This window comes from Leptopilina boulardi, unplaced genomic scaffold (genome assembly GCF_019393585.1).
Source record: "Leptopilina boulardi isolate dan_hultmark-lab unplaced genomic scaffold, ZJU_Lbou_2.1 LbouV2_31, whole genome shotgun sequence".
Classification (NCBI taxonomy): domain Eukaryota; kingdom Metazoa; phylum Arthropoda; class Insecta; order Hymenoptera; family Figitidae; genus Leptopilina; species Leptopilina boulardi.
The window spans coordinates 2,621,975-2,634,607 of NW_026137874.1; the positions used below are offsets into that span (position 1 = coordinate 2,621,975).

Genomic DNA, 12,633 nt, shown 5'->3' on the forward strand with positions numbered 1-12,633 from the left:
TTTGGAAACAAATGAAATTAAAATTTCGTTTTGACGAAAGAAATATTGTCGAAGAAAATATCGGGTTCACCCTTGAATCTTTTGACAGGAGCCTAGCTCTGGAAGAAGAGGTAGAATTTCAGTAACCTAATGCCATGGCAGATGGGGTGGTATTGGATATTCTAAGTTCTTTTCCTTCGAAGATACTTTTTTTTTTTGCAAGAAGGGAAAAATCCTTCGTTTCCTATTTTTGATAAGAAAACAAAACTATTATTATTTTTTAATTTTTTCTTTCTGAAATGGAAATTAAGATTCTTTTTTTTTGTAGGAAAGCGAGATCTACCAGAAGTGTGTGAGACCACCACCGAATCGAACGGTATTCGATAGCGAGAGTCCGCCACCTTATAGAAGTCAATCAGCATTATTGGACGCTCCAGATCGAATAGTACGTTGTCACAGTGCTGGAAGTTCACTTTTGAGGGTATTCAGGAAATTCCCAAATCCTGGCAATACGACGACGACGATGACGACGACGACAACAACAACAACAACGCCGACTGTTGTGGTACCACAACAAAGGAGGCCAACGCTGTCGAATTATTCCGAATCAAGTAGCAATTTGAGTAATCTGTCTAGTTTGACGGTGGTGCCTTGCGAGGCCGATGAGACCCAACAACAGCAACACGTTTGATCCATGGCGTTTATCGGATTCTCACGAATCATGCGAAATTTCCTCATGATGATCGACAGGCTTATCTCCTTGATAAGGAGTTGCTTTTGGACGTCGAATAATAAAAATAGCCATTGGCGACGATCATTTATCATTATCATTATTCAACAAAAATCATATGTCGTCGCCAAATAGCGTCATCGTCGTCGTTGTGCCTTCGCGTGTTCACGAGGTGCGGAGGATTCCTCAAGACTGACTACTCGCAAGAGAGAAACTCTTCTCGCACTTTGGCTCGCGTCATTTGTCCGTGAAAAGATATTGACGTTAAGGCAGATTAGCCTCAAAAGAGAGAAAGAAAGAGAGATAGAGAAAGAGGGAGGGAAGGAGGGAGGGAGAAAAAAAGTAGGACTTCAGCGAAGGATTAAAAAGAACCATCAAATTTTTGGGATTATCGAAAAAAAAAATTCTATCAAAATCTATCACAATAATCCTGGTTCCTTCAAGCAATCCTAAAGGCCAGTTTCTAGCCAGATCTCAGATAAGTCCAAAGTCGTAGTAAAAGAAAAGATGTTTGAAGTTGTGATCAAAAAAACGAGCGTTGGTGGATTAAAGGTGGCAAAAAAAAAAAAAAAAACGCCACCCCCATTCGGCGAACGGACGATTCTCGAGTATCGTAGAAGTTTGTCCTTTTGCGAAAAAGACTTAGTAAATTATTTATTGGCAATATTTGCGCAAGAGTTTTTGCGAAATTGCGAGTATATTATTATTATATATAAAAATATAAATATATATATATATAAAAAAAAGAAGAAAGAAAGAAAGAAAAATGACTGGTTGTGGGTGTGACAAAATCAGTGTGAAATTTTTTTTTTTTTTTTTTTTTTTTATTTGCAAATTTATATAGACACACAAAATAAATGTCGATAAAAAATTTGAATCGCTGAAAAAAAAAATATAGTCGACTGTAAAATTATAATAGTCGAAAATGAACGCGTTAATAGAAAAAATGAATGTTGATAGGAAAAAATGAATGTTGCTAGGAAAATGTTTTTTTCTTTTTTTGGAGAGTGAACGAAATAGGAATGTTTGTCAAAATGAGCAAAAAAAACAGTAGTGCCAAGAGCGAAAAAATTGTAAATATTAGGCTAGGTAGTTCAATATCAATATTAATAATAACGACTAAAAATGATATGCTACAATACCGATTTAAAGTTTAAACAAAACAAAAAAAAAGGAAAAAAAAACATCAACACGAATACGATACACATGAGTCGTTGGATCGCTCGGAATTCTCAGGTGATGCATGAGTTAAAAAAGAAAATTTTTTTTCTTCATTTTTTTCAAAAGTCTTGTTGAAATATCACTAATATACAATTATTTTGTAACGAATAAGACACAAAATACAGTATTCTTTCTTTCCAAAAAAAAAAAAATTAATACATTTTTCAGTATTCTTTTTTTAATTTTCAAGAATTTTACCTATTTTTTTTCGCGTGTATTTCAAGAGAGACTTGAAGAAAAAAAAAAGAGAGTTTTCTCAGCCTCGTTAAATGTTCGGTCTTGGCTCGACATTCACGTTTTAGTGTTTGATTCGACTGCGATGAACAATCACCGAGATCGTTTCAGTTTTCGATATTGCGCAAAATATTATTTTATGATATTAATAATTCTATTTGCTGCCTCTTTTTTTGGGGGGGGAGGGGAAATTTATGGCTGAGAAATCGCGATTTGTGGTCACTAATTTTGCCAAAGCTCACGCATCTCCTGTACTTCGATCGCTCCGCGTAATGTCAGATATAATGCTACTTTTATTATTATTATTATTATTCAAATAGATAAGGCCTCAGTTTTTTTTTTTCTTTGACGAAATAGGACGAGATCTGCTTCGATGCTCATCAAAATCTGGATTTTTTTTTTTGAACAATAATTTTATATATAAAAAGAAAATTGAAATTTTTGCAAAAAAATATTTAGTAAAAAATTTTGTTTAAATTTAATTAATTAATTTACACTAATTCCTGTATTTTAATTCTTACATCAAATAATATTGAATTTTAATTAAATTGAAAAAATATGTAACAAAAAGCAATTTTGATGTTGTCAATCGGAGCAGAGCGAACACACAATATCTCACAAGGAGTCACCAATTATTGTAATCATTGAAAAAAGCGATAGTAAATTAAATTAATCCGAGCACTTTTTAAAAATAGTTTTCTATCTCGTGCAAGGCAATTTAAAAAAAAATTCTTCTGTTTTGTTAATAAAAAAAAAAAAAAATTCAAAGAAATTTATATACATTTATTTTTATAACAAAATTTATTTATAATTTTTATTAATTTGCTTCATTTCGAGTTCTCTTTTTTAAGAAAGAAAAGAATAAAAATTTATTTTCAAATATCTAATATTGCACGAGGTAGTACTTTTTTTGATATTTGAAAAAAAATCCACCGGGCAGTTTTACAGACTACACTACACTATACAATTTATTAAGCTGCGCAATTCGAGCGACACGAAAACAAAAAAAAAATGCAAACCACAGAAGCAAATAATAAAAAAAAATTAATTAATAAGAAAAAGAAAAGAAGCAAAATAAAACGCTAAGCGCATAGAAACAAAACGATTTTCCATCTTCGAAATGTGTTCAAGCGCATGCAATATTAGGTGATGAAGATTAATTATCATTATTATTATTATTATTATATTATTATTATTATTATTATTATTATTATATTATTATTATATTATTATTATAATTATTATTATTATTATTATCATTATTATTATCATTATTATTATTATTATTATTAATATTATTATTATTATCATATTTAAAACTAAAAAAGAAAAAGATATGACAAGGAGGAAAAACGTGATTTTTTATTAATTAGTGAAAAAAGGGAGGAAGACTAAAAAAAAGAGAGAGAAAGAGAGAGAGAGAAGAGCTGTTTTAATCCAATGGGTCCTGTGCAAGCCTCGGTTGAATTTAAATGTTATCTATCTTTATTGTTAGATTGAATTTAAATTAAATCAATGGAATATATACGTAAGAAATAAGTTCTTTGTAGGCGAGATTCGTAGTCGACTTGAATTATTATTATTATTATTATTAATATTATTATTATTATTGAATATCACAATGTTTAAATAGCATGTTGATATTCAAATCCTTGAGATTTTTTGGGACATTCGAGGACGAGTGGATTTATTTATTTTTTCTTTTTTTTTTGTGCAAATTTAGAAAAAAAAAGATGACGTCCTCGGTCGTTGCGCCCGCCATTTGAAACGGGTCTTCCTTTATCAAAATCTAATGCTTTGCCTGTGGAAGGCCGGATTTGCGATGAGGCAGTTTAATCTCAAAATATATATATGATCTCGATATTAAAAAAGCGATCAATTATTATTATTATTATTATTAAGTTTGTTAAACTTCCTATTCTTCCGTATATATATATTTTTTCAAAATGTATATTTTTTTTGTAGATAAATTGTATTTTTATTATTAAGGGTACAGCTTGAATTTGAAATTTGGAGAAAAAAAAATTTCTTATATAGAAATGGCATGTGAAAATGTGTTAGGTAAAACAATGTGCCAGATAAATAAATTTGTTGATTCTTTTTTTTTTCTAGATATAGGCGATTATAGTCACTATTTCTCATAAGAGTGTTTTTTATTCGAGACATAAATTGTTAGTTGATTTAAATTATAGGTTGAATGTAAAGATTGAGGGGTGGGGGGGAGAGAAAGAAGAAGATGATGATGATGATGAAATTGGTCTAGTCTAAAAAGCAAATGATATAGCAAATGAGATTTTTTTATTATGAATAGGCGATTAAACCAAAGGTCGATATTCAAGCTATTGTATATTATTTAATGTGAAAATTAGCGGAAAAGGGTTTTTTTTTTTTTGGGAAGAATGGAAGTTTTGACAAAAATTTTCCGGTCTGCCTCAGCGAAGCCTTAAATTTCGGCCAAGCACGACTGGTTGATAAATTATTATTATTATTTTTTTTTAGCTATTGCAATCGTTTTTTCTCTTTTTCTAGGACGTATTTGTAATTATTAGTGACAACGACTCGGTGAAAAATTTGCCAGTCAATTGTGATTTCACGACGTGTTCCAAAATTTCGATGTCAAATGCGTCTCTTCGCTGGTGAAGGCGCGTCGAAACTTTTTACGATGTAATTATATCCTACTGTTGATAAGAATCGGTGTGTCTAGTCCCTCGTGGTTTTTGAATAAATCGAATTAGTGTCACTCTCGTCCCCCCACCCCTTAAAAAAAATTCCCATTAATGAATTTTTTATTTTACTTTTTAAAAAAAAAAAAACAAAAAAACGAGTGACTCTTGATATCGTAAATTTTCCAAACCACGAAGCGTCCATTTTTGTTACTAGTAACCAAAAAAAAAACAAAACAAAAAAAAAAAAAAGAATGAAAAAAATGGTGAGAAAGCTATAAAGAAATCAATGCACAGACCCGCAGACTGATGGATGTACCGTAAATTTGAGAATCAAAATTCTTATAGGTATTTAAAACTCTTCCTCGATGCGCAAATGGTTTGCTGATCGAAGAAGGGATTGGGGGGGAAAATAATGTATGAAATGCGAGGACCTTAAAAATATCACAATACAAGATTAAATTATATCTCATAATTATTTTTCTTTTTGTATATAATTTAATGATGAAGAAAAATTTATAAAAAATTTTTTTTTTCCTTTTTATTTATCAAACGAGAAAATTAATGAATCGATTATTCACTAAATCAAGTAATAATTTATTTAATTAAAATAAACTATTATTTGATTTGTAAAGAAAATTATCGATACATTAATTTGAAGATAAAATCAAAGGAACTAGCAAAAGGATTTGATTGTTTATATATATAAATATATATATAGGTAATGTGAATAGAATTTTTAAAAGAGAATGATTTAATCTTGTAATGTGAAAAAAAAACAGAGCGTGTCATGTCGTTCGAGTCGACTGATCATCATTGTAATATCATCATCATCGAACTATAACAAATGTTTTTTTCACTATCGTTGTGCGTACGAACGAAAGAAAGTAAATTTTGAAGAAACTTTTTTCCAAATAATCGATCGATGTTTAGAGACAGTGTCGTTTAAAAAGTAGGTCGCTTCTACTAAAGTTTCATCTGGACGAAAAAAAAATAAATAAATAAAGTAAAATAAATAAATTTTATCGTAAAATTCGAATCTTTGCGCTCGTTTAACGGGCCAAAATTGCATCTGGAAAAAAATGTTTTTCAAATGGCAATTTTTTTTGCCATTTTTTTGTGTGAGAGAGAGAGAAAGAGAGAGAGAGGTGTGCAATATATCGACGAACTGGAAATTCAATGGTAAATAAAAGTTCAAGTTCGAAAAAATATATATATAGCAAAAAAAAAGAAAAATTTTTTTCGTCCCAAAGAAAAGAAAAAAAAATGTTTTATTCAATTTGAACTTGGTTTTTTTTCCAAAAAGAATTTCTGGTTCGATTTTTATTTCATGAGAGAATTTCCAGATGCGCTGAGGCGCAACGAGAATAATTAAAATAATTAAAAAAAAAAAAAAAAAACTTTTTTACACAGTAGACTTGTACCATTTTACCACATATAGAAAATGTTCGTTGTTCACTGCTCTGGCTTGCTAGGAAAAATAAAATCTTGGGCCTCTCGGAGGCTGTTCGAACATTATAAAGAAAGTGTGTGTACATTTTTTACAAAAAAAAAAAAAAAAAGAAAAAAAAGTATATTCAATAATGTACACTTGTTCTGAACAGTTCCCTTCGTGCCCCGATGAATCGGCAACATTTCGACATTGCAAGATTATTGGTGTACTTATCACGCAGTTTTCTACAAAATAAAGAAAACGATATTGAAAAAAAAAAATCCGCATTTTATTCCTGTAATTCTTATCACTTACCTATTTTTCTCTCCTTATGCGTAAATTTCTAATTCGTTATTCAAAAATTTAAAATTATTAATTACTAATTTAATTAATTTTTCTAAAATCTAATCTTAATTTTTTTATTTCTAAATTAATATTGATATAAGTTTATTATTATTATTAACTATTAAGTGTATTTTTATTAAAAAATAAAAATGATAATGTATAATAAGAAATAATTTTAAAAGGGGAATATTTTTTCAAAAATTGTATATTTTTATGATTTTAATTGTACTAATTTAATTTTTAATTTGTATCACTTCTAGCGGAAGTTAAACGAAACTGAGAATCGTAACTCGAATGGTAAGAAGAACATTTACACATTCAAATTAAGAATTAGGAAAAAAAATAGTATAATTAAAAATATTTTTTAAAATTGTAAAATAATTAATTATTACATTTAAAATATTTTACAAAAATACAGTAAAATAACAAAAAAAAGTATAATTTCTATAAATAATTATGTATAATTAAATAATTTTAGCAACAATTCTATAATTATTGCTATACTAAATTGATAATTATAGTAATAATTGACATGGTTTGGAAATTTTGAAAAAAGAATTAAAAAAAAAGCTTGAAAAGTTAGTATATATAACGGGCGTGAGTTTAAGCTTCATAAAGCACAAAAACATCTTTGTACTCTAAGGTAGATATGAATGAATTAAGAGATCAAAGAAAATTCTATTTCACGAGCGTAGCAAACAATTTGTACTGGGAAAATGACATATTAAACATAAAATAGAATTTTAACGAGCCGCTTTAAATGCCTTTTGCTTCAATGTGAATTTTGAAAATAGAGATTAAGCCTAGAATTTTTGAACAAATTTCACCGCATTGAAATAGATGAAAACCAGATGTAGAAAAATTATAATAAAAAATATTAGAATTTTTTTTTAGAACGTAGGAAAAGTATAATAAACAAAATTAGTAATAACTAAAATAAATAAATATACTATAATAAATAAATAATAATAACAATAATTAATCATTTCATTTTAAAGAAAAAATATTTTTTTGATTAAGCGAATTATAGTTTCGATAGCCGTGGTCGTTAAAGCGTTCTTAGATTAGATCTTTGATTAGGCGTTGGGGGTTCGATCCCCGTAGGATTTGAATTCTATAATTAAAATGAATTAGTGTATAATAATAATAATAATAATAATAATAATAAAAAATAATGTCAAGAAGTTCAGCGACCTCTTGTTTCGCGGTTGGTCAAACGATTAAAAGCGGGATGCAAACTCGCGTCGCCCCGGAAGTGAGTGAGTCGATTCGCATATCCGTTGTTCTTCGTCTTGTTTCACATATACTTATATATATACTGTATATAAACGTAGAGATGAGTGCCTTGGAGTTTAAGTTCGTAAAATGAGGACCTGCTTAATGAACGGGTATACATAGTTGCAAGCTCGATGAAGAAAATGCCTCTTTGAAATGAGGGGTGGGGGCAAAGGGATGAGAGTGCGAAGGGTGGGAGGGGGGGAGGGTTGAAACGGCGGGTGGCGTCGTCGTACGTCGTTTAAATTTGGAGCGTCGTGAGATGAAAATAGAAACACAGACCTTTATACCTTACGAATGTAATCCGACGTGATCCACCAACATGGCACCCTCACCCTCTTTTCAAATATCTCTTTCCTCTTCTTCTTCTTCTTTTTTTTTTCTTTTTTCTTCTTATGGACATAAGTCCATTTACCACTCACTATATTTTCGAAATTCCTTCCCAAGTTTATAATTTTTAATTTCTTCCTTTTCATACATAGAAAAAAATTATTTCAATATATTATTTATATTATTTGTTTATATTTATTATTTATATGATGTTAAATTAGTTATTTAGTTAATTAATTTAATTACTAATTTTATTAGTTAATTACTACAATTACTAATTACTCTCTAAATTTGAATTAGTAAAAATGTTTACTAATTTGAATTAGTGACTCACTTTTTGCTTATGAATTAGTTAAATTTTACTAATTATTAGTAACTTTTACTAACAATTAGTAAAATTTAACTAATTCTAAAGGAAAAAGTGAGTCACTAATTTAAATTAGTGAACATTTTTACTAATTTAGATTTAGAGAGTATGTAGTTAATTAATTCTATTACTAATTATTTAGTTAATTAAAAAATAATTTAATGAGATAAAAAATGTCCTTTTAATTGACATCTGAAAATGTCATTTTTGTATATATAAGACATCCTAATTTACAGTGTCTAAACGATGACAAGAAAACAGACACTTCTCCACCTACTTTTGAGACAAGTTTACTGCCAAGATACTTTTAACAAATTACTTTTTCAAATTTCCCTCGAGCAAAATGAAAGAAAAAAAAACAAAAATTATGCGAGACTTATTTTTGGAATTATAATTATTACATAGAACTAGTTGACAAATTGTGATTAATTGTCAATTTTATCTGAATTCGTCAAAATTATCATAATTATTATCAACTATGTCAAAACTGTATTTGTAATTTTAGTTTTTTATATTTTATTTATTTATTTATAACATTTTTATTAATATGTTAAAAAAATTAATTATTTTTTAGTCGATTTTAATATAATGAAAAAAAAATTTGTAATTTAAAAAAATTGAATTCGCAAATTATTTTGCAAAGTGTTTATTAATTAGTTGTGAAAATAATTTATGAAAATTGATTGACACAAATAAATAAATGTTGTTTGTCCTTCTGTCATAGCTATTAATGTCTCTCTTTCTATCTTTCCTCCAGTGGAAATCTTCATAATGTCATATAGCTTAGCTATCAAAATTTGGTTTCTCAGTGAACACTTGTCTCAAGTTTTTAGCACAACCAGATGTTATTTCAAAGAGAGTTGATATTTAACTGAATGGCACGTGCGAGAAATTCTAAAACCAAAAAAAAAGATTAAATCAAGTTTATAATAAAAAAAAAAAAAAAAATTTCTTTCCAATATAATTTTCACATTATACTATAAGTATATAGAAGAAAATATTAAGTATATGAATCGTAAATAATAAATTCATTTTTCAACTTTGTATTATTGAAATTTGAAGGAAAAAAAATGAGATTTCAAATTTAATGAACAGGTTGAATTTAGCCTTTCATTTTTGCAATGAAATTGATCGACGCATCCACTTGATAAATGCGAATAGGACTGTTTTATGTGGGTGACAGTAATTTATGACTGTCGGATGCTTCCCCCGTGTCTATTTTTATCTCGAAGAAACTTCTCAGATCCAAATTCAGATATTTTCAGATCTGAAATATATCAGAGATCCATGTCTTTCAATATATAGATATACATTTTTTCTAAATTTTATTCCATTTTTTTTACACAACTTGAACTAAAACATATAATTTTTTTTCTCTGAAAAAAAATACTAGAAATTGATAATTTTTACCTGAATAATATATATTTTGTGAACTTTTCTTTTTAAGAAAATGAAAATAAAATAATAAATATATATTTAGAAGACTATTTGGAAAAAAATCGATGCAAAAAATGAGGTCAATCAAAAATCGATTGTGATTGTTTAGTGTATAAACGATATTGTTGAGTATTTTAAAACGGAAGCAATACTTCCTCAGGCGCATTTCGTTCATATGCATAGTTTAATGGACCAATATCGTAAATTCTTACCGTTGATTGTTCGCAGACTTCCAGAAACATTATTCTCTATAAAAGCATATTTACATCTTCCTTGTATGCTAAAATTAAGTTATTTTCTATTCTAAATACCATAGTTACAAGAATTTCCATAACATAAAATAGAAGAAGAAAAAGAAAATGATTTTCTAAATTTACAATTTTTTCTATGGAAATTGTAAATTAAATTTATTAAATAAAATTTTAAAATAATATAATAAAATAAAATAATAAAATAAATAATAATAGAACAATAATAATTAAAATAATATAAAATATAATCTAAATTATAAAATAATAATTGTTATAAATGTACTAATTATAAATATAATTTTTAAAAAATTGGTCCTAGAATTGTTTCATTTATTTGAAACGAAGTATTTTTACCGAGTAAACATTTTTAGAGAAAGCAAAAAAACAGGAATTAAATTAACGTGATCAAATTTCAGAGCTAATTTCCGGAAGTTCCGGTGCAATTGATTTATTTAGTCCTTATATATACATATATGAAAGGATCGGCCATCCGATTCAGGAATAATATTTACTTTAGGAGCTATATAGAAATCCTGGAAAAACGCCAACTTAAAGTTGCGCCCAGTCGTTATGAAAAACATAAATCTGTCGTTTCTATATTACATTGCACGGTGACACGGCAATTATTAAAAAAAAACTTATATATATATATGTGTGCGTGTGTGATATCAAAAAATATTACGCTAACATTTATAAATTAAAACCTGGAATGTTGTCTTACGATTTTTTTTCGAAAAAAAAAATAAATTTATCTTTTACTTTGATCTTTTTTTCCACAGTGACTTTATAAATATATATATATATATATATTTTTTATTTATACTTCTAGTACTTTTTTTTATTTCTCTAAATTTATCTGAAATTTTTTATTTATAATAAATATATTTTTTATTAATATTAATTTATTATTTATTAACGGTAAATATTATTTTAAAATTAGTAGTAAAAGTAAGTTTCGATGGAACATAATTTTTTCTAATTTTTGTAATATAAGTAGTAAAAGTCTGTTTTAGTCAGACTTTAAATTCTTGTAATTTTTCTATTAGTAGTCGAAGTAAATTTTAGTCAGACAATTCTGGTATAAGGTATTCTTAATGTCAGTTACCGCCAGACAAGTTTTGCTTTAGAATTAGTAGTAAATGGCAGTTTTAGTCAGACACATAATAAAAAATTATCTCTCCATTAAATTTTTCTTATTTTTGTATGAGTGGCAAAAGTAATTTTTAGTCAGACACAATTATTGTAATTTACTGTCAGTAGTGAAAGTTAGTTTCAGTCAGACAATATTAAAAAAAATTTGCCTCTTCATTAGGTCAGAATTAATTCTTATTAGGTACTATTATTATTATTAATATTATTATATTATTATTATTTTTAGTTTTAGTTTTAGTTTTAGTTTTAGTTTTATTATTAATATTAATATAATAAAGTTATTTTCACTAAATATTAAAATTCATCAACATTTTCAAACAGTGAGAATTTTTTTTTTATTATAAATGCCTTTTAATTTTGGAATATGGTCAGATTTTATAAATCACTCTATTAATATCTTTTTAGATTTTTGATTCAATCGCAATCAAAATAAATCAGGGAAACACATTCGTAGATTTAGTTAAGAAACTTTTAAGGGGGCGCTTGCGCATGAGTCGTCTCGACGTCCTCCGACGCCTTCTTGAATGAAATCAGAAGTCAGTTAGGTTTTGGATGTCCTCCCTCGCACTATCTTGGATTTTTACACCCCTCCCCTCTATCGAGAACCCTTCAGGGAGTGATTCTCTCTCTTTCTCTCACATACACTCTATGTCTTTCTAAAAAAAAGAGTATATATTTCGTGATACCTGACCAAATTTTTTCTTTCTACATTTCAAGTAAGAAAATTTTATTTTATTTTTTTCATTTTAATCAATTTTTCGCATTAATTAATTCTTTATTTTTTTCAAGTGAAAGTTTCTTAAATTTATTGAATAACACTTTGAAGTATATAAAATAATATTAATAATAATAATAATAATAATAGTAATAATAGTAATAATAATTATAAAAATAGTAATAATAATAATAAAAATAGTAATAATAATAGTAAAAATCGTAATTAAAATTTTTTTTATATTTTTATTGTAAAATCAAATGAAGAATTAGATTTGTAATAATAGTTTTAAAAATATTTGAAAATGAAAAAAAGAAACTTGAAAAAATTGAGTGTGCTTTATATTAAAAATTTACTAAAATTAAGTGTGAAAAATCTAGTGAAATATATTTTTTTTAAATAAGCATGATTTTTCTTTCTAAATATGTGTTTGTTTGGAAATTTTGTTTCTATTTTTAATAATTCTGTACTACTAAAAAAAAAATTATTTCCTTAAGAATAT

General features: G+C 27.0%; 1 protein-coding gene across 1 annotated transcript in view; it reads left to right on the top strand.

The window, feature by feature from the left end:
• Window positions 1-6,227, top strand: part of LOC127283495 (histone-lysine N-methyltransferase Suv4-20-like) — an 82,141-nt gene extending 75,914 nt beyond the window's left edge. Inside the window, exon 4 of the mRNA XM_051308428.1 lies at window positions 308-6,227. Coding sequence (XP_051164385.1) covers window positions 308-670 — 363 coding nt within the window. The 3' untranslated portion in view covers window positions 671-6,227. The remainder of the gene's footprint in view (window positions 1-307) is intronic.
• The last annotated feature ends 6,406 nt before the right edge of the window (window positions 6,228-12,633 follow it).